We start from the raw sequence: 22,659 nt of genomic DNA on the forward strand, positions 1-22,659 counted from the left end.
GAATTAGAATTATATTTTATTTTTATTTTAATGAAACTAAGTAGGACAAATAGAATTTAAAGGTTAAACAACTTTTACTACACAACAATTTTTATCTTAATATATATAAATAATTTCATTATTTTGAAGAGAAACAACTAACAAAATAGAATTATATAAAATACCTCGAGGGATTAAAAAATCACCGTTTTAAAATAAAATCTTAAATACTATTTTAGATTTGGTTAAATTTAATTAATATACTTTCATAATGCTTGTTTGTTTTTCAAATTATCATTTTAATCGTCACTTTTTAATGTTCAATACTTAAATGAATTAAAGTAAAAGATACAGTAACAAAAAATTATAGATTTTGAGAGTACATGAACCAAACTTAAAAAAAATAAGTTAAACATGCTTGGTTCAATTAATTGACATAACTTTTTATTCTAAAAAATGGATCTCTCATTTTGATAATTGTTAGCACCGAACAAAACTTAAAATTACTCCAATAAAGGGACTAAAACAATGATAAAATTAGTAGGATGAAAGGATTAAATCAATGATAGTGACTAAATCCTTCTTCCAATCATGATAGTACAAATAAGGACTAAATTCACTATTTCTAAAAGAAAAAAAAAAGAATAAAAGAAAAAAAAAAAAGACGTGTGAAAAATAAGCCCGAAAGCAGACGATCCGGACCAATGAAGCCCAGCACCTAAGTCTGCCCAGAAATTTTGCTCACTCTTAACTCTCTCGACTAAACCCAAACCTTCTCCTCCAAGCCTATCTTCTTCTTCTTCCTTCAATCTTTTCTGTTTATCATCTCACCAAATTTTAAACCAAAATCAATGGATAGGCTCAATTTAGCCCTAACATCTCCTCCCAAGTTTCTTTTCCTCACATACTCTTCTACTTCTTCTATCTCCACTCCCTCCAGAACCAATCAATTATGTGCAACCAGGCGTTTATCAAGCTCAAGGATTAAGTCTCCTCCCAGAATTCTTGCTTCTGCTCTTAATCGTCGACCCAACCACCGTATACTCGGTAATTTCCCAATTCCTTTTTCAAAATGATGCTTTTAATCTTTATTCCTTCTTTATTTGACTCTTCTCTGTTTTCTTCGCTAACATGGAAACCAGTGGCCGAACGTTTTGCAACGGTTTCTTCTTCTACTACCAGCAATGACTCGTCTTCTGTTGGTGTTCCATCAGTATCTATTCCTCCCCCTTCCTCATATGTGTAATTTTTCGTTTCCTTATCTTTTGTTTTTACTGGGTTTTTGGAATCCAGTTCTACGTTTTTTTCCCTCATAAGAAATGGGTTTGATCGAATTGATATGATATGAATTAAGTTCAGTATTTTAGATGCAACTGACAGATTTCTTCTGGTTGCAACTTTTTTAGTGGGTCGCCTCTCTTTTGGGTTGGTGTTGGTGTTGGGCTTTCAGCATTATTTACATGGGTGAGTGAGAACCAAACCTGGTTGTCTGAACTAGAACTACATTTTTTTTCTAATGTGGATGTTATTAAAACTCTCATCAAACTCTTAGGTTGAATGTTCTTTTAACAGATGTTTTAAAAATTTGCAGGTGGCTTCTTACTTAAAGGTGAGTGTTCTTCCACAAGGTATGGGATTATATTGTTCCTTATAAAATGTCCGCTGTCATTTCTGCTAGAGTTGGTCTTCCATAGCTCTTTCTTAGCTTGGAGTTGGACCGATATTCTTCTATGCAGTTGTTGGCCTTTTGAAAAGTTGTATCATCCCTTTTTACAAAAAATTTATGTACTTTTGTTGTCGGAAAAAGGTGGTGAATGGCTTTGCTTCTCATCTCATTATTATAACCCTTAACTTTGATTTTGTTTTACTTTTTCAATTTGTTTTTGCATGAAAAATGTATTTCACATCCACGGGTTCTTCTGTTCTCCTTTTTAGTTATCACCTTTCTTTATTGATTGAACTGGCCACTAAACCCTCATTGAAAATTTCAAGTATTAGTAAATGAACGTAAGAAAACCATGTGCTAGCATTTTGGAATTTGGTATTATCATTCTGATGTTTTGCGTTGATGTTTCTATAATTCTGTGTTTTAAGTGGTAGAACTTACTTGGGTTTAAGGGTCCAATTTACAGTTGAGGGAAATTGTCTAGTCTCTTTCTATCTTACAACTGTGTTTCTACTATATATCTGTATATATATACTTTTTACAGTATCATACATCCGTACCTTACACATTTCAACTACCATTACTAGTTTACTTTTGACACTCCCATGCTTTTCATTGATGTGTTGCTTCCTCGACCCCCATATTCTTGCCTACTGACCAATTTCAATGCTTAATAAATCGATCCCACTCTTGCCATATTTTCTTTTGTAAAAACGTCAAGGATTGGGGGACTATAAAAATTTCTCACATAAAATGATTTGTGTTTTAGTACGTAATATTGTTTCTGTTTACTCCCCCCAAAAGCAGAATCTTTTCCATTATTTTTTCTTCCCTTTGCATGGCTACATTTCTATGGGTCTTTGGTCTATATAAGATTTTTGTACCACTTTTTTTTTGCATAAAAGTTACAATTTGGATCAGTACTAATTTTGACATGTCTGTGTTTTCTTTGTTCCTATATATTTTATTGTGAATTTGTAATTACATTCCAGAAATATGCAATGCAACAAGCTTTCAAGACGATGATGTCTCAAATGAATTCTCAAAACAGTCCGATGAGTAATCCTACACTATCGTCTGGATCACCTTTTCCAATACCTCCGACATTTGCAACTGGCACAACAATTTCTCCATCTGTTTCTGAACCTGCTGTGTCAATTGATGTAACTGCAACAAAAGTTGAAGAAGAACCAGTTACTAATGTCAAAAGTAGGACAGAGAACATGGAAGCAAAGAAGTTTGGTAACTAAGGATCCTCCTATTATATCACTTCAAATTTCAATATGTTGGTGGTTCTTGATTTACTTTTGTGATATGATTTCTGTGCTCTCAAGTGACAACCTCTTGGCTAAAGGGTTGAACGTTTGTGATACAAATGTCAAAGTTTACATTTTAGTTCGTTTGATGAGCATGACTTGATTATCTTTTAGGTTTTATTGTATCTTGGTATTGGTGTGTGAACAGTTTCTTCTGTGATCTTCTGGATTTGTTGATTCTCAAACAACTTTATGATATTTTGTTATCAAAACTCAAACTGATTTATACTATCTTCATTTCCTAACCTCCTTATTGCGTTCATCAATAAAATTTGTTCCGAATTCCAAGGTAGGAAGCTAATTCACGAAACCTTCTTTGACAGCTTTTGTAGACGTTTCTCCTGAAGAAACTGACCAAAAGAGTCCATTCAAGGAAGATGCCACAGATGCAGATGTTTCAAAGAGTGCTCAGCCTACTCAAGAAGTAAGTTTGTTTTTTTAGCCTTGTGGTGGGGTGTCTAGCATTGGTATGGTGATTTACTCTTTGATTTATTTATTCAGCTTCCACAGAATGGAGCTGCTTCTAAGCAGGCATATAATGGTTCAGATGGATCACAATTCAGCCGTAAGTTGAGAACAATAAATGATTTTACTTCTTTTGTAAATGCTACTGCTTCACTCGGTGTGTATGTGCGCGTGCGCAAGATCTACTTGAATAGAAAGTATCTCTGTACACTTCAATCGAAAGTAAAATGAAATGGCTTGGCAACTCAAAACTCAGTCTTGAAAAATAAGAGAGTTTTGATCTACAAATTGACTCACTCTTGTAAAATTTAACCTCGTTTTTTGATATTTGCATCTCATAAATCTTCTTTCATAATTTTTATGACTTTATTTATTTAACTTTTGTGCTTCCAGACATTCATGATTGAATGTGTATTACTGCAGTTTGGTTATTGTATAAATTTTATTAAAATCTATGATATTCTCATCTATTAGGAAAACCAGGCTCAGTCTTATCAGTGGAAGCTGTGGAGAAAATGATGGAAGATCCGACAGTGCAGAAGATGATATATCCGTATGCAGCTTATACTGTTTATCTACTTCATAATTTGGTTTTCCCGTATATATGTATATTTATATCAATGAAATATGAATTACTTTGTTGATTTTATGGAATTAATCTATATTTTCATTCATTATTTAGTAGAGATACAAGCCTATATATAACCATAGAGAAATACACTTAAGGAAATAATATCAAATAATATCTCCAGAATAATATCACCTAAGAATAATCTAATTATATTAATACCCTCCCTCAAACTCAAGGTTGAAATCACAAACTTGAGTTTGCTAAGAACTAAGAAAAGAAACAATATATCTAGAATAGAATAAAAAACCCGAAGAACAAACACACAAAGAACTAGGCTAAAACAAACCCACGAAGACCTTCTGGGATAGAAACATAGATCCTCGTATAGAGATCTAGAACAAAACCTAGGAAGGATGAAACAAGAACTCCGGGGGCAAAATGAAAGAGCAAAATTGAAGCAAAGTATGATCAAAGCAGGACGAAAACGGGGTCTGAATCGAGCAAGAGCGTTTCGTAGGATCAGAATGGAACCGAACAAACTAAACTAGAGCAAGTCGAAATCAGGCTGAACAGGTAATCTGGGGTGAACAGAGCGAAAATTGAACAGAGCTGAGAGGTTGAGCGGATAGAGGGCTTTGCAGTGTTCTTCGCAAACAGAGAAGATGGGTTTCATGGCGGCGAGCTTCACGAACAGAGAGCAGAAGGAGCCGAACCTGTGCGTCGTTGTCTATGAGTGGGGTGGAGCGGTGGATCGTGGATCTGAACAAAGATTCACCTTCTTCGTCAGGATTGGGAGTTTTCAACTGAAAGGAGTCATCTGGTACGAGCAAGGGGCGGCGGTAGCGGGTTGGTCTGATCTGGAATAGTATGGTTCGAAGGCGGACAGGATCGATAGATCTGGGCGGAAGGTAAAATAAGACACGAATCTGGAAGTCGGAGATACGAATGAGATGCGCAGACAAATCGGTGGTTGCAATGTGTGAATGGGTAGATCTGAGCGAGGATGAATGGAGACACGGATGTGGGCGCGAGAGTGCAGCGAACTGTATGGATGGAAGGAGCAGTGGTGGCGGCAGTTGCAGCGGAAGGAGTAGTGGCGGCGGCAGCGGCAGAATCAGAGACAAGGATTTTGATCTATGCGGCAGAGCGAACTACTTGGAGGAATGATTTGTATTGATTACCGATGGGTATGGCTCTGCCTCCGTCGATTTTATGGAATTAATCTATATTTTCATTCATTATTTAGTAGAGATACAAGCCTATATATAACCATAGAGAAATACACTTAAGGAAATAATATCAAATAATATCTCCAGAATAGTATCACCTAAGAATAATATAATTATATTAATATACTTCACATACTTAAATGCAAAGAATTTACAGTACGTCAAGCCAATTTAGCATAAAGATTGAAGGATAGTGACGTTAGGTCCTTTAATCTGTCAGGCTCACTCACCCCAAACTATACTTACTATATAATGGAGTTCCACCAAGAACAGGATCAAGAGGAGTTCACAATCTTTTGGAGATTTAAACTTGATTTTTATACTCAATACTGCTGGGGCTAAGCCCACCTACTTTTTTGTGATAGGAATTAATTTTCCCCCAACAAAATGACTACCTTCTCATGTGCCCTTGTCTTCTCAAGGAAATCTCATACTTTTTTCAGTAGTTTTGATGATATTTATTGAAATTTCGCATAGGTAGAAAAAAAGTGTAACTCTACTACCTCTTGAGTAAGTCCTCTTCCGTTCCTTCTGTCTTCTCACTGACATTGGTGGTGGAGATAACAATCTTGTTCACTTTGAACTAAGAAGACATCTTTAAGAAATGCTGTTTCAAGATTGCTGTAAGTTTTTTGGAGATTAACTAGTGAAATCATTGCCTTGGGGCGTTCTTATCAATAACTCAAGGATAAGTTTTTTGGTTTCTCGATTTCAATGTCTCTTAGGGCTAACCTTGGAAGATTCAGTAGTAGATTAGCAGGAGCATCAGGGAAATTCAAATGAAAGTTGCTTTAGCTGGTTTTCAGCAAGGTCTACAAGATTTTCTCTAACTCAGTGAGGACCTAACAACTGCCACTTCCTGCCTGTTGATAGAGAGAACAATTTATTTCGATCTTAAACCCTACTCAGCCCATTTGGATCCCACAGTTTTGTGTCCCTTAGGTAGAGTACAAATGTCCCAAGTACTATTCTTTTCAAGAGCTTTCATCTCTTCCATGACAGCATTCTTCCATTCAGGACACTTTAAAGCAGTGTAGATATCTTTTGGTATTATGGTAGAGTCAAGGCTTGCTGTAAAAGCTCTGAACTGAGGAGAGAGATTATCGTAGGAAACATAATTGCAAATGGGGTGTTTTAGTACAAGACCTGGTGCCTTTTCTCAGAGCAATGGGAATGTCAAGAGAGGAATCATACTCATCTGATTTTCCTGTATGATCCTGTTCCGCTTCATTATTACGGGTTTCTATTCTGACCTCAATCTCATCACCACTGTCCTTTTCTTCCACGTTTTCAAGAACAACATTAGACCTGTCATTCTCACTTATCATATTCTTAGTACAGGGTTCAGTAGGGTTTTCCATACCTTGATCTCAAGGAGGTTCAGAGTCTTGGACTGGAGCCGGCGTGATGTAAACTATAGCTAGTTAGTTAGTAAAAATCCCTAACTAATTAGAAGTACAGCTGTAACTAACTTCCTAAAACAGTCTTGTAACTAACTAAATAAAACAACCTTGTAACTAACTTGTAACTAACCTTGAGATATCAATATATAACAGTCTCCTAGCCTGAAATATGGCAGAGAATTCTTTTGAAAAATCAATCCAACTTTGAATTACATCAAATTGGTATCAGAGCAGCCCCGATTCTTGGACGGAATGGCTGGCCGAAGAGTTAACAACCCTGCCACGGGGGAAAACCGTGTGCAAGAAGCGGCGGAGGAAATCACGGTCCTCTCTCCAAAGACATCAACAGTTCGCTTGCTGGCTGTTGAAGAATCTTTGGGAGATCTCCACAACAAATTTGATAGATTGATGGAAAGTGTCGAACTGTTAAACCGAAGAGAAGAATTCCCACAGCCACCACCACGGAATGAAATTAACTTCCAAAACGACCAACGTTTTGGTGAAACAAGAGGCCGGCGAGCAAGGGGATACGTTAGAAACATGAACAATCCACGAGGACTTCAAAGAAGGAGACCCGGTTACGCTATACAGCAACAGCTTGACGAAGACTTTCAAGAAGATCAAGAAGCTTGGCAAGAAACCCAAGAAGATGATTCTTCAAGCGGGGATGAACAAGGAAACATGTGGAACTTCAATGATGAAGCACGAGCAGGAAGAAATAACCAAAGAATTGAGGCCAGAAGAGGAGAATACCACGATTATAAGATGAAGATTGACCTTCCCATGTATGATGGCAAACGAAACATAGAAGCATTCTTGGACTGGATAAAGAGTACTGAAAACTTCTTCAACTACATGGATACGCCTGAACGCAAGAAAGTCCACCTAGTAGCCTTAAAATTAAGGGCTGGTGCATCAGCTTGGTGGGATCAGTTAGAAATCAATAGACAAAGATGTGGAAAACAACCGGTTCGCTCATGGGAAAAGATGAAAAAATTATTGAAGGCAAGATTCTTACCACCAAACTACGAACAAACTTTATACAATCAGTACCAAAACTGCCGCCAAGGTGTCCGGTCAGTAGCTGAGTACATTGAAGAATTCCACCGCCTGAGTGCAAGAACAAACCTAAGCGAAAATGAACAGCACCAGGTTGCAAGATTTGTGGGAGGCCTTCGATTCGACATCAAGGAAAAGGTCAGACTACAACCATTTCGTTTCCTGTCTGAAGCAATATCATTTGCAGAAACGGTAGAGGAGATGATTGCAATTCGATCCAAGAATCTAAATAGAAGATCAGCATGGGAAACAAATTCGACAAAAAGCAAAACAAACGACCAACCTTCAACCTCAACAAAAGCAAAAGGGAAAGAAATTGATAATCAAGAAGTAGCCGTTGAAAGAAAGAAAGAACAAACGTTCAAACCTAGTGGTCAGAACAGCTACTCCCGTCCGTCATTAGGAAAATGCTTCCGATGTGGCCAAACTGGCCACCTGTCCGACAACTGTCCGCAAAGAAAAACCATTGCAATAGCCGAAGAAGGAGGACAGATAAGTGAAGACAGTATAGAAGCAGAGGAAGAAACTGAACTGATTGAAGCAGATGATGGGGAAAGGGTCTCTTGTGTTATCCAACGGTTACTAATTACGCCCAAGGAAGAAAAGAACCTGCAACGCCACTGTCTTTTCAAGACAAGATGCACCATAAACGGAAGAGTATGTGATGTAATCATAGACAGCGGCAGCAGTGAAAACTTCGTAGCAAAGAAATTAGTAACAGTCTTGAATCTAAAGGCTGAAGCACATCCAAACCCTTACAAGATAGGTTGGGTAAGAAAAGGAGGAGAAGCCACGGTCAGCGAAATTTGTACAGTCCCTCTCTCCATTGGAAACGCCTACAAAGACCAAATTGTTTGTGATGTCATTGAGATGGATGTATGCCATCTCCTACTAGGAAGACCTTGGCAGTATGATACTCAATCATTACACAAAGGGAGGGAAAATACATATGAGTTTCAATGGATGGGAAGAAAGGTAGTCTTACTCCCTATAACGAAAAAGATTAACGAAGGGTTAAGAGGTGAGAAACAGTTATTCATCACTGTTAGTGGGAAAAACATGCTTAAAGAAAGGGAACAAGACATCCTAGGACTGGTTGTTATTGAAAAAACCAAAGAAAAACAGGTTGAAGACATAGAACCCAAATTACAGCAGCTCCTTCATGAGTTCCCTCATATAAAGGAAGAACCGAAGGGACTCCCACCCCTTCGAGATATACAGCACCACATAGACTTGATTCCGGGAGCATCACTACCAAATTTGGCTCACTATAGGATGAGCCCCCAGGAGTACAAAATACTTCATGATCATATTGAGGAATTACTAAAGAAAGGGCACATCAAACCTAGCCTCAGCCCGTGTGCAGTACCAGCACTTCTCACGCCAAAGAAAGATGGAAGCTGGAGAATGTGCGTTGACAGCAGAGCCATCAACCGCATCACGGTAAAGTATAGATTTCCCATTCCAAGGATTAGTGACCTGCTAGATCAACTCGGAAAAGCCAGTATTTTTTCGAAAATTGACTTGAAAAGTGGCTATCATCAAATACGGGTAAGACCTGGCGACGAATGGAAGACAGCCTTCAAGACAAACGAAGGATTATTTGAATGGATGGTCATGCCATTCGGCCTTTCTAACGCACCCAGCACCTTCATGAGATTGATGAACCAGGTACTTCACCCATTTCTCAACAAATTCATAGTAGTTTACTTCGATGACATACTTGTTTACAGCACAAACAATGATGAGCATTTACTACACCTAAGGAAGCTGTTCCAAGTCTTAACAGAAGCGGAACTCTACATAAATACTAAGAAAAGCATGTTTATGAAAAAAGAAATTGCATTCCTCGGCTTTATAATCAAACAAGGAAGCATAAGCATGGAACCAAAGAAAATCGAAGCCATCCATACATGGCCGACTCCTGCCTCCATTAAAGAAATACAAGCCTTCCTCGGCCTGGCTTCGTTTTACAGGAAATTCATCAGAAATTTCAGCTCTTTAGCCGCACCACTAACTGACTGTCTAAAGAAAGGAAACTTCAAATGGACCCCGTTACAACAAGAAAGCTTTGAAGATATCAAAAAAGAAGCTCACATCCAGCCCTATCCTTAAATTACCAGATTTCTCTTCACCTTTTGAAGTAGCAGTTGATGCATGCTGTACAGGGATTGGAGCTGTCCTAGTACAACAAGGACATCCTATCGAATACTTCAGTGAAAAACTCAGCACCTCAAGACAGACCTGGAGCACATACGAACAAGAGCTGTATGCCCTCGTCCGAGCACTAAAACAATGGGAACACTACCTGATCTCTAAAGAATTTGTACTCCTAACTGACCATTTCTCACTAAAATACCTTCAAGCTCAAAAGAATATCAGTAGGATGCACGCACGCTGGATATCCTTCCTCCAAAGGTTTGACTTCGTGATCAAACACCAATCAGGCAAAGAGAATAAGGTGGCCGATGCTCTAAGCAGAAAAGGCTCCCTACTCACAATACTGTCCTCGGAAATCATAGCATTCAAACATTTACCCGACTTATACGAAGGTGATACTGACTTCAAGGATATCTGGTACAAATGCTCCAACTTCTTAGACGCTGATGACTACCACATTGTTGAAGGATATCTATTTAAAGGAGAACAATTATGCATCCCGCACACCTCACTACGTGAAGCCTTAATAAAGGAAGCACATTCTGGAGGGCTAGCTGGACATTTCGGACAGAATAAGACATTGGAGATCACTTCCAAACGATACTACTGGCCGCAAATAAGAAAAGACTCCAATAATTTCGTAAAAAGATGCCCCATCTGCCAAAGAACCAAAGGCTCCAGCACGAATGCAGGATTATACTCGCCACTACCCATCCCGACCTCAATATGGGAAGATTTATCAATTGACTTCGTGATTGGATTACCAAAAACACAAAGACAATTTGACTCAATAATGGTTATAGTGGACAGATTCAGCAAAATGACACATTTCGTAGCATGCAAAAAGACAAATGATGCAATCTACATAGCCAACCTCTTCTTTAGAGAAGTAGTACGACTACATGGAGTACCTAAAAGCATAGTATTAGACAGAGATGTTCAGTTCCTGAGTCACTTTTGGCGAACACTGTGGAAGAAGTTTGACACAACACTGAAATTCTTTGGATGGTGTGCTCTCTCATTTCCTTCTTGTATGTCGCATTCAATGAAGTTTGTTTTCCTTTGTCCTTTCTATTTTGAACCACAGTTTCTGGGTTAGGAGTAAAAAATGCATCCATTGGACCCTTTTGCCTTGGCTTCTTCAAGCTCGGGCCCCTTGGTGTTGCTTTGTTGTTTACACTAACACTCCCTTCATCTTCATCCTCAATATCGTAATCTTCTACATCAATGTCCACAATCAGATTTCTTTGTTCTTTAATATCTTTTTTCTTGGACATGTACTCTTTAATTTCTTCCTTCACGTGATCCGGACATTTTGTACAGGCGGTGACATTTCTATAACCACCAACGAGGTGTTGTTTCATTCTATATACCCCTCCTTTTGTTACTTTCGAACAAAATCCACAGACAAACGTATTTATATTTTGGTCATTTTGCAATTGACCATATTTCCATGCCGGATCTTTTCTCGAACTTTCATCAGCCATCTATGATCTAAGTTATAAAAAAAAAAACAGAAACTATTTAAAACAGCAGCTGTTATTAAAAAAAAAAAAAAACAGAAGCTATCTATGGATGGGATGAAGTTGTTATAAATGGAGGATTGGAGGGGAGTGTGTTGTGAGATGGATGGGATGAAGGTTGAGTTTGATGGGTTATCGAAGGAAGTTGAAGTTGAGAAGTATAAGAAGAAGAAGATGTAGACTTTAGTGGAATGGTGGGATAATTTTGGACAATCAACTCCAAACTTGCAAAAGTTTGCTGTGAGAATTTTAGGTCTTACTTGTAGTGCTTCTGGATGCGAGCGTAATTGGAGTGTGTTTGAACAGGTTACCTTTCCTCTCCTTAAGTACATTGAGAATGATAATCAAAATTTGTTGATTCACTAACAATGAAACTTTCTAATTTTTCAGCTTCATAGCAAGAAACGAAATAGGCTTGCTCAAAGTCGTTTGAATGATCTAGTGTTCATCAAATACAACAGAGCACTAAAACGTCGATACAACCTACGAGATATTGTCGACCCCATCTCCTTGAAAGATATTGATGATAGTAATGAATGGTTGATTGGAAGATTGGATGACGATTCTGAGGAAGGATGATGAGTTGGTATTTAATGATGATTCTTTAACGTGGGGTGATGTTTCTAGAGCTGTCGGAGCAAAAGAACCATCATTCTATTCTAGAGCTAGTACCTCTAGACCAAAGACTATTGTTTCTTGTTCATCCTCGTCTACCACGCAACGGAAACAAGTAAATTTAGATGACTTCGATTTGGAAGAAGAAGATACTGATGGCTATAAGTCTAACGAAGGATTGAATGAAGACGAGGATCAATTTAGTGATGATGAGTTTGATCTTTAGGGATGAACTTTTATTTTGATTATTGACTTGTTGAATACTGGGTAGTTTTTTGTTGTGTTTTGTTGTTTAGGCTACTTATATTGGGTACCTATATTTTATACATTGTTGCTCTGCTATATGTGTGTATATATATATTTTCTTCTCTTTTTATATATAGTGCGCCTTATGAAAAAAAGCTCGCGCTTTTTTTTGCGCCTTGCGCCTAGGCTCCAGAGGACCAATGCGCCTTAGTGCGCCTTGAGCCTTTAAAAACACTGGGCACAACGAGCCGACGCCACAAAGCATCCTACTCATGTAAAAACCTCCAGATCCACTTTGCCAAAAGGGGAAAATTTTGATGACAAAAATTGCCAATGCCAAGACCACCAAGAAGCCTAGGGCGCTGAGTAGTAATCCAATTAACGTTTTGCATACCATTTTCATCACATGAACCATCCCAAAAAAAGTCAGGAATCAGTTTCTCCAAACAATTAATCACATCATTAGGGGCATGAAAAAGAGGAAGTTAATAAGTAGGCAAGCTTGAAAGGGTGGCTTAAATAAGTGTATGACGCCCACCCTTGGAGATTTAGGCATATTTCCAATTATGGAGTTTTTGTTGGAACTTCTCAATAATTGGTTGCTACAAAACCATCGATTTAGAGTTGCCACCATGGGGAAGGCCAAGATGAGAAGCTGGCCATTGTCCCTTCTTACACCCAAAAACAGTCACCATCCGATCTAGATCATCATCAAAGATATAAATGGCAAGGAGCTCACTTTTAGAGAGATTAATAGATAAACCAGACGCTTGTTCAAAAACATGAATAACCTCAAACAAGCATGTAAGGGCAGCGAGGTCAGTAGTGGAAAAGAGCAAAGTGTCGTTAGCAAATTGCAAAGTGATTCAAGATAAAACTTGAAGCACCAATGGGGTGAGTGGCTATCAAATTTTTATATAGACTATGGTCCAACAAACGACTTAAGCAATCGGCAACCAATATAAAAAGAAAAGGAGAAAGAGGATCATCTTGTCTAATGCCGCGTGTAGGGATTATTTTACCACAAGGTCTACCATTAACAATAATGGAAACATTTGCACTAGAGACACATCCATGAATCCACTTATGCCAAACCCTTCCAAAGCCTTTAGCATGGAGAATTGCATCTAAAAAGTCCCAATCAACCATATCAAAAGCTTTTTCAAGATCAATTTTAATAATCACACCTTTCTTGGTTTCATGAAATCAATCATCCACCAATTCGTTAGCCATAAGGGATCCATTCAGAATCCTAAATGGACGATAATCAAAGACCATTCTAGCATCCAATTTCTTTGGAATGAGACAAATATAGGTTTCATTTATGGAAGCTTTGATAATTCCGTAGTAAAAAAATCATGGACCATATTCATAAGATCATCTTTTAAAGTAGTCTAGAAAAATTTAAAAAGTTCTGCTGTAAATCCATCAGGACTAGGAGACTTATTAGCACCAAGAGAAGAGATAGCCAAGAAAATCTCCTCTTTAGAAAACGAGCGTTCAAGATCAACAACATTATTATTCGAAATATGATATTCCAATTCACATTAATGGGTAGAAACTGTGAACCAGCCTTCTTAGTAAAGAGATTTTTGTAGAATCACAAAATTCAGATTCAATACTATCCAAAGTCAATAGGAGAATTTCAGAAATCGAACTTTTCCTTTTACGGGCAGCAACAATACAGTGAAAAAAAACGAGTGTTTTCATCCCCGTTTGTGAAGCATTTAAGTTTACAACGTTGCCACCATTGGATGTGCTCCTGAGCAGCTAATTGTTCAATTTGTTCCCTCAATAAACGACTTGTGGATAATAGTTCTGCAGAAAGTTGAGTCTTGTTGCCTATATGATCCAACTGTCAGAGCTGAGAGATAAGGGATGGTAATTTAGTAGCCTCTCTATGCTTATTGTTATTCCATGAACGAAAGGAACATTTTAATGCTTTGAGCTTCATCATCATTCCATGTCTAGGCCAACCAGCAACCCTATTGTTTGTCCACCAAGTTTCCACAGGTGGCCGAAAGGATGGAGTAGAGAGCCAGGAGTTCTCGAATTTGAAAGGGCATGGACCCCAATCAATATCACCTGTAGTCATAGCAAGAGGAAAATGATCGACATGATCTAATTGATGAACCTGAAAGGATCCAAATTTAATAGCGCAAATGTCAGTAACCAATAAACGATCAATTAAGAAGATTGGGTACATCCCGACCTGGACCAAGGTTGCATTTTTTTAGAGGCATGTCCCTCAAATGATAATTAGCAATCTGTTGGTTGAAAAGCCACATGTTATTTTGTAACAGATTGATCATGCGATTTCTCCCAGGACCATCTGGTTATATTAAAATCACCACCAATAATCCAAGAATTGCCTCCCAATCCCACCAAATCATCAAGTTCCTGCCAAAAATTTGGATGATCCAAACCATCGGATGGGCCATGTACAGTTGAAAACGAAAAACCATCAGCCAAGGAAATATGTATAGAAACTGTATAAAGGCTTTGTATAACCTCAAGAACAACGAAATCAGGTGTGCGTCATAAAATAAGGAGACCACCCAAAGTATCAATCATATCAAGCGTCGTCCAGCCAATAAGCGGGGAGCTCCAAATGGATTTAATAATATTGGAATCGGTATCATCAAGTTTGGTTTCCTGAAGAAGAACAATACTCGGGTTCTGTTGCTGCAACGACCTCTTAACCAGGGCACGTTTCTTCCAGGAATTCAAGCCATGAACATTCGATGAGATGATCTTCATTTAGCAACCTCAAAACCCTCCCTATTGGGTAAAGCCAATGATTTATCGTAGCAAATTGGTGATTGCTAATTTTAAAGCTCTCTTTGTAGTTTATTACATTTACTGTTGGCAGTGTAAGGCTTCTTCGCCTTTGGTGGGGAAAGGGAGGGGATGGCCATGACACACAAGCCGTGTTGCAAAAGTATCGAAGACTGATAGGGGTGGCTGTTGATGTTGATTGGGTGTCGCTAGTTGAATGTTTTGTCGATGGGATAGTATGTTATATCGGGTTGTGTAAATCGGTAGGGACAGGGGGTAAGATAGTAATTGAGAGGTTGGATTCTGTTGGGTTTTCTCCAAAAACAGCATCTTCCCATGAGTGAGTGGCAAAATCGTCTTTTGGAGAGAGGGCTGTTAAGTCGGCTTCCGAATCAGAGAATGTTTGCAGCTGGTTTTCAGGTGTTGCCACGTGTTTTGTTCCTTCACGCAAATTGGATGAATCAGCTTGGAAAGTAACCATTGCCAATGATGGCTGATTAAAGGAAGGTGATGATGATTTTGTGGGGCCTACGAGGGTATTTGGATAAGGCAACGCAGGAGAATGGGAGGGAATTTGTTCACATGGAATATTAATTGCGACTGGATTAGGAAAGTTTGCAGAAAATTCAAATTGACGAGAATCACGGGATTTTTGGTGGGTCAGCTGTGTTGTTAAGGAAACAATAGGATTTTGTCCTTTTTTATCGTGTGATGCTCTAGATTTGCCACCAGATTAGGAAGGTCTGCAGAGAAGTTAAATTCCTGAGAATCATTGGAATTTGGTGAGCCAGCTGTGTTTTTAAGGAAACAACAGGATTTTCCCTTTTTTATCGTGTGAATGCCCTAGATTTGTAACTGCCGATTTAATTCCCATAGATGCTGCCGCCGGCAAGGTGGATTCCCTCACCACCGCATGTGTGTCCGCTGCCGCCGTCGCCAATGTATTTGGGGTGGTCATAACATTGACCCCACGAATTCTCACTGTTATTTTTAATCCAGCAAGCTCCATTGGTAGTAACAAACGAGCAGGTATGAGGCCATAAGACTTTGGTCGAATCTTCAACCTAGCACCTTTGAAATTTAACCCTCTACCAGTTTGATTAGCGCATCCAACATATCCCCCACAATGGTTGCCTATGAATTTGACAATCTGCTCATAACATAAGATTGGTGGTAGGTCAAATATATCAATCCAACCTCCATAAGATGCTGTTTGATGGCAAAGATATGAAGAAGTGAGTTGCATCCAAGAACCGCATATTGAAATTTCCAATGCCCGGTCTTCATGCTTGTGTAAGGATTTGGCAACAGTGGCGTCATAAACATGGATAAGGGCCTTGTCATCAAGGAAGGGATTGATTGTTCATCGTGATGAAATCGTAGATTGTATAGCTTCACTAATTTCCAGCCAAGAGTCTTGGAGTTGTCGTTGTATCACAACCATTGATTTCCAATTAGAGTGTGGGGAAGACCTGGGATCGGATCTGTTGGGAATTGGCTTGACCACTTCATGTTTGGGCGGCTTGTTGGGAAAAGATTGTACCGCAGCCTTGTATGTATGTATTTTAACGGGAGGTGGGGAAGGGCCAGTCATATAGTCAGCGAGAAGGGAGAAAAAGGAGAACCATCCTTGCTTGTTATCCTCCGATGGAATAAACAGTTTTGTCCGGTGTCCCGTGTGGTAGAGGAGAGTGAATTCAAGATAGTAACCATTTTTATTGTGTAATTTTTCCAGCCAGAGAGTTGCTCCATTATCCAAGAACTTTTTGAAGAACTTGTAGTTGCAGGGTTCATAGTGTAATGTATAGAAGGAGGAGGACAACCATGAGAGAGCTTTCCAAGAGATGCAAAAGAGTGGTAATGAAGTTTTCCCTTTCTCAGTTATTTTCACAGGTTGACCATCACAAGTCCCATCAGGCAAGGTGAAAATCTTCCGATCTATATGGATAGATCGAATGGGGTAGAGGGGAGGAGGTGGCAGACAGGTGGTGGTGGGGAGGGCGGAGGAGTGGTTATGGCTTGGTGGGTGGAGAAGGACAGGAGAGAGGAGAGAGCAATTTTATTTCATGCAATCCATCGGATATAAAGTTGTTAGCAAGTTGTCTCGGGCTCAAGATTGTTTTTTTTCCTTTTCTTGCTGTCTCCTCTCCTTTCATTTTGACGCTATTAGTGTGGAAGGCTGCCGCTGAATCTGGGTTTCTTATTGGAAAACCACTACTTTTGCTTTGTAGTTTTTTCCCTTTTGGCTTGAGATCTAGAGGAGCTTGGCTTGCTTATATTGTTTTTTCTATTGATCTTTTAGTCATTTTACTCGTTTTTGCTTCTAGTATAATTCTCTTGTACTTTGAGCATTAGTCTCATTTATTATCATTAATAGAAAGGCTTTTTCGGCTTAAAAAAAAAGATAGAGAGAACAATTTGTTAGTCTGAAAATGTATATTGTACATATATATTCCGTATCCAAGGACCAGAATCAGATATAATAATATCCTTTGCACCAACTGTTTCTTTTCATCGAATTGAAGTTTTTACCATAATCTTCACTAGACACAGATGGTTATTCAGTTTTCCATTATGCCCTGGGTATTTAATGGCCTCTTATTTTCTGCTTTATAGTTCCTTTTATTGCTTGTCTTGTTACGTTTGCATGTAACTTGTATGACCATTTTTTGAAGCAGCTTACAGATAAATTTGATTCTTGAGTCCTTAAAATTGTGTTTTTTCTAAAAGGAATACATATTTCATCTTGCAGCCATTTGCCCGAGGAGATGAGAAATCCAGAAACATTCAAGTGTAAGTCTATTGATTAATTCAATCTTCAGGCAATATGCTTTCAATAGAAGTGAGAAATCAGGGTATAAATCAAAAAGATTAAGGCCAAGGGGTGTTCCTGCTCAAGATAGAAGCGGGAATCCTAGGAGGGGGAGGTTATGTTGGAAGTAAATAAGAAGAAAGTTAATGAACCAAAATTGAAAGGAAAAAACAAATGAAAAGAAAATGTAAGTATGAACTAAGTGGGTACTGTGAATGCAAGGAATAAATTAACTTGTGATTCCAACGTGATACAAGCTAGTTTTTCATTTCTATTTTAATCTTCTAAAATACATATTCGAAAAGTATTAATTTACACAACTAAGGGGGGTTGGTATCAATTTAATCCTTAAACTTTCATGTGTCAATCTATACTCTCCATTACATTTTGTTTGGATAAGCATCGTGTGAGACCTATAATTTTATTAGTGTAACAACACTTTTGTAATTGTATCGATTTGGATTCTCAATTAAGTTTTTTTTCTTTTAAAGTAGTCCATGCATCTATTCTAGATCGTCCATTTTATTAATTTAACATTTGAAGAAGCCACGTGTGAGAATTGAATGTTGGATGATTATCAAATGCAAGCTTAATAAAGGGTCTAAATTGGTTCACTTATATCAATTTACAAATTTAATTGAAACAATTATATGTTTCACACGATATCTATCAAACTAAGTTTGATGAAGGGTGTTAAACTGTTAATTGATGGACTTCAACTACAACGTGGAAGTATGATTATTATAGTGTTGCATATTGTACTATTATTCATTATTATAGTGTTGCATATTGTACTATTATTCTTTAAGCAGCCTCACAAGTCACAGATATATGAAAATGAAAGCTATATTATTGGGCCTTTTTTCTACCATGTTTTTGTTACTCCTACTACTAATTACATTCAGATGGTGAATTTTGTTACTCCTACTAATTATATTCTGTACATTATTTTGAACTTCACAATCTAGAATAAATTTCTGGTGTTTCTGTGGTTTTCTTTGGGGGCATACTTGGGAGATTGGCTACTTAGTTTGAAATTTTACTTGAGCAGTTTCTATTTTCTAATCTTCAGCAAGGCATCACTTATTTATTAGCTATATTGAATAGGGATGATGCAAAATCCATTATATCGCCAACAATTAGAAGAAATGCTGTAAGTTCAGTTTATTTATTTCTTTTTCCTCCTTTATAGAAATAATTATTTTATTCTATTCAAAGACTTCTCATATATATCAACGTTCGAATATTTGATGATGACATTTTTCCAGGGGTTGCTTATCCCAATTGTTTTTGAGACATAATTGATAGGTTGGACAGACTGGAGGTGTCGGTGCCTGTGGATGCGGACATATTTAAATAGTTATTTGTGCTTAATTTTATATCATTTGTATAACATTCAATAGTATATAATGTTACTTTTCATTTCATGGATGCGAGGTGCTAAACAATAATTACATGCTCGTATTTCTTGTCCCACTGTCTTCTCATTTTCATCATCTTAGTCCATTGGGTTAGAAGTTTCTAATATGTTTGAAATAGCGACATAACTACATCTTCTAAAGTGGTTGTTTTTTTCCATACATAATGTTTGAAGTATGGCTTTGCGTTTAATCACTTTATAAGTAAAACATTTGAAGCATGTGATATAACACTATTCTTAATCATTACTCTCAGTAACAATATGAGTGGAAGCCCACAATGGGACGGTCGCCTCATGGATTCTTTGAAGAACTTTGATCTTAGTAGCCCTGAAGTTAAGCAGCAATTTGGTCAGTCAAGTTGATCTCCTTTGATTTTGTACATTTTGTCTATAGTTGTTTCGTGGGTGTTAAATGGCTTGAATACTATTCTGTTGGCATTTGTTATGACGTCATATATTTCATATATAGCTGAGATGATGATATTTGTGATTTTCTGGTTGCATTGCAATCATATATTCTTCCACTCTTAAAAAAATCTGACCAACATTTGATTGTGTTTTTTGGTCAATAATTGATGAGCTCTGAAGTTTTTGTTAACTTTTATTCAGTTTTGGTTTTTTGATGCTGTTTGTTTCCCTTCTGGCTGAAATTGATTTAAATATATTTTTTGAAATTGAGTTGTAAAATCACGATTCATGAAGTCTCAGAATTAATAATTTCATTTAATATATCAATATGTTTTCGTGAGTTGGTACTTTTTAGAAATTAGATTTTAAAACAACTTTTATGTAATTAGGAATTAAAACCGTTTTCCCCCATGTTCCTGTGATGTTTTCTCAATTAGTTATTCATTTATATTAATAGTAAAAATAATTTAGGCTTGCTCTTCATTTTTGTACCTTGACAGATCAAATTGGGCTTACACCTGAAGAAGTTATTTCAAAAATTATGGCCAATCCGGAAATTGCAATGGCATTTCAAAATCCAAGAGTTCAAGCAGCCATCATGGATGTATGTTCTACTTAAGGTTGATAAATTTTTGGTTTCGAACCTAATATTTTGATTTTACTTTTTGCAGTGTTCACAAAATCCACTGAGTATCACAAAGTATCAAAACGACAAAGAGGTACGTGATTTGCACTTCCATCTATCACTCGGCTTATATAGAATCCAAACCAAGTTAACATAAATTCAGAATTTAACTTTCTTAATTCTGGTGGAAGACCTCTTTTTGCTGATTGTTGGTATATATTTTATGTAGTTAACTTGTTCATTCTCAACTTCACTTTATGCCTTTCTACGTTCATTCACATCGCTTCTATTTAATAATTAGGAAACTGTGGAGTTCTGTTGGAACATCCATTTCTGTTGTGATATATGGTCTGTAGATCTATTGTTTAGCTGTTTGTTCCATCATTTTTGGCTTTGTGTTTCGTGCGTGCATCTGCATATACCTTCTCATTCAATTCCTGCTGACGAAAGTTCCGTCAATTAAAGAAAATAAACACATCGCCAAAACTTGAGAGAATAACTTAACTGCTTGAGACAGTATATGTTTGAGTTCAGAAATCTGAATTTCAACCATCCCATGATCAACTCTTAAAAGAAAAAACCTATTGAATCTGTTCTTTCACACATGCGGTTGATTGTTTCATTTGTCTTTTTGTAATTTTCGATGTGATATTTTTGGACTTGTATTTCTTATTTTCTTGGGCAGATGAGTATTGATTTCCATTGCCTTATTTCTTTCCAACTATCAATAGGATATCACTCTCTCTCTTCTCTCATTTCTTTTATATTTTTCTTTTCTTTCTATTCCTTTAGGTCATGGACGTTTTCAATAAGATATCAGAACTATTCCCCGGAGTTTCTGGAGCACCATGATAGTTGTAGCTGTATTAGTACTGAATAGTATAAAATAACAAAATGTGAATTTGTGGAAGCTTGAGCATGGTTCTTCCCTGTCCAATTGCAAAATAAGTTGGGGGAAGCCATATCGATCTTCTAGTTCTCGAAACGAAGTTAGCTGAGTAAGGTCTCACCTGCTTCAATTACATGATATATATTGGAAATTTTTGGGTGAGCTAATTCTTTTTTCCCTTTTATAAACTAAGTTTCCTGTGTATTACTTACTTTCTCTGGAGATCATGTATTTATTAGTGGTTTTGCATTTAATCAGTTTTATAGGAACCTCCTTTTCACAGTGGTCAGATTGTAACTAAGAATCTTTTATGTCCCTTGATACATCAAGGCGGTCGATGTAATTTATTAGTAATTTTGGCATATTCCTATTTGCTTTAATTGAATGGCATTGTTGGAGGTAATGGCTGAATGAGAATATTGACCACCCTTTATTTGTAAACTAGTTGTAAGATTGTATGTTTTGACTTTCCATTTTTAGTTTCGCATCAAAATATTTGTCCCGATTGATGGTGGAACATCAACCGCCAAATATTAGCTACAATGGAGAAGGTACAGTTAGGTTAGGTTGGAGCTTTTTACCTGACCATGGAGTTTTATCTTTCTTTTATTTTTGGACAAATTTCATGAATAATGTCTTTTTTTTGTAGTTAGAAAAGAAAATACACAGTGGGGTTGGTGTGAAGGAATATATTTTTAGATTTGAAATTTGGACTCAAAAGAAAAGAAATACAAGAGGAAACACCATAGATAACTACAACAATGAGTGAGTGCTTCCACTTGTTATGCAGGTGAAATCCCAAGTGATGTTTTTTATTTTCTTTATTTCAAAATTTTGTTTTCATGTCCTACATTTTCAGCTATTTGAGTTAACAAATTTTGGAAAAAAAGTTTGTACATTTTTAGGTGATTTTTTTCTTTAAGCTTTTTAGGGTTATTTTTTTCCTTAATCTTGAAATGTGACCATGATTTTGGTGTAAATAAAAATGCATTTTTGTATAATTTTATATTTAAAATTGAAGGTCATTTGAATTCCAAACTAGCAGTTATTCTGATCTCTCTTTATAACATTCTCATCCTATTGTTGTCTATGTCGAATGTGTCTTCGATTCGGTGTGCAACATTGAGTTATCTTGTCTTGTTTGTTGAATAATATGTTCTATATTTTTAGGGTTTGATCATACAACGAATTCAAACCTTGTAAATTGTGTTCCAATTGAGTAAATATGTATGAACGATTACAAATAATATAACTATATAATGTGCATGTCGTAAAATTATAAAACAAATTATATTGAAATTTTTTCCATATCATCTTGTAGTTGACGTGTATCAGAAAAAATAGTCGTATGGTATAGTTGACTCGTGTGTAGCTTCTTCGTGTGCACAACAATCAACCGTGAATGCCACATTATGATGATTGACATGTTTGCCTCTTAAATCAATTTGGTGTGGTGTTGAGTTTGTAAAGAAAATAATGATAGTGTGATTTGCAA

At 37.1% G+C, this 22,659-nt stretch overlaps 2 protein-coding genes across 2 annotated transcripts; both read left to right on the plus strand.

Annotated features, from left to right (window-relative positions):
* The first annotated feature begins 678 nt into the window (after positions 1-678).
* On the plus strand, positions 679-21,578 carry LOC101208582 (protein TIC 40, chloroplastic). Its single transcript, XM_004148866.2, has 14 exons — positions 679-1,026; positions 1,122-1,221; positions 1,386-1,443; positions 1,571-1,588; positions 2,638-2,887; positions 3,285-3,385; positions 3,463-3,526; positions 3,901-3,979; positions 17,763-17,803; positions 18,930-18,975; positions 19,497-19,591; positions 20,151-20,254; positions 20,322-20,369; positions 21,068-21,578. Exons 1-14 carry the CDS (start codon positions 831-833, stop codon positions 21,125-21,127), a joined length of 1,260 nt encoding a protein of 419 aa, XP_004148914.1. The 5' UTR covers positions 679-830; the 3' UTR covers positions 21,128-21,578.
* LOC116403692 lies at positions 6,366-12,328 on the plus strand. The gene is made up of 3 exons (XM_031885175.1): positions 6,366-8,870; positions 10,258-11,677; positions 11,762-12,328. Exons 1-2 carry the CDS (start codon positions 6,882-6,884, stop codon positions 10,945-10,947), a joined length of 2,679 nt encoding a protein of 892 aa, XP_031741035.1. The 5' UTR covers positions 6,366-6,881; the 3' UTR covers positions 10,948-11,677; positions 11,762-12,328.
* Positions 21,579-22,659: the final 1,081 nt, after the last annotated feature.

The sequence above is a fragment of the Cucumis sativus genome, chromosome 5, assembly GCF_000004075.3.
Source record: "Cucumis sativus cultivar 9930 chromosome 5, Cucumber_9930_V3, whole genome shotgun sequence".
Taxonomy (NCBI): domain Eukaryota; kingdom Viridiplantae; phylum Streptophyta; class Magnoliopsida; order Cucurbitales; family Cucurbitaceae; genus Cucumis; species Cucumis sativus.

Coding starts and splice junctions, on each gene's coding strand:
- LOC101208582 (XM_004148866.2), top strand. CDS start 831: ATGGATAGGCTCAATTTAGCCCTAACATCTCCTCCCAAGTTTCTTTTC. Junction 3,527..3,900: donor AGATGGATCACAATTCAGCC/GTAAGTTGAGAA, acceptor CTCATCTATTAG/GAAAACCAGGCTCAGTCTTA. Junction 20,370..21,067: donor AGTATCAAAACGACAAAGAG/GTACGTGATTTG, acceptor CTATTCCTTTAG/GTCATGGACGTTTTCAATAA.
- LOC116403692 (XM_031885175.1), top strand. CDS start 6,882: ATGGCTGGCCGAAGAGTTAACAACCCTGCCACGGGGGAAAACCGTGTG. Junction 8,871..10,257: donor ATGAGTTCCCTCATATAAAG/GAAGAACCGAAG, acceptor ACTGACTTCAAG/GATATCTGGTACAAATGCTC.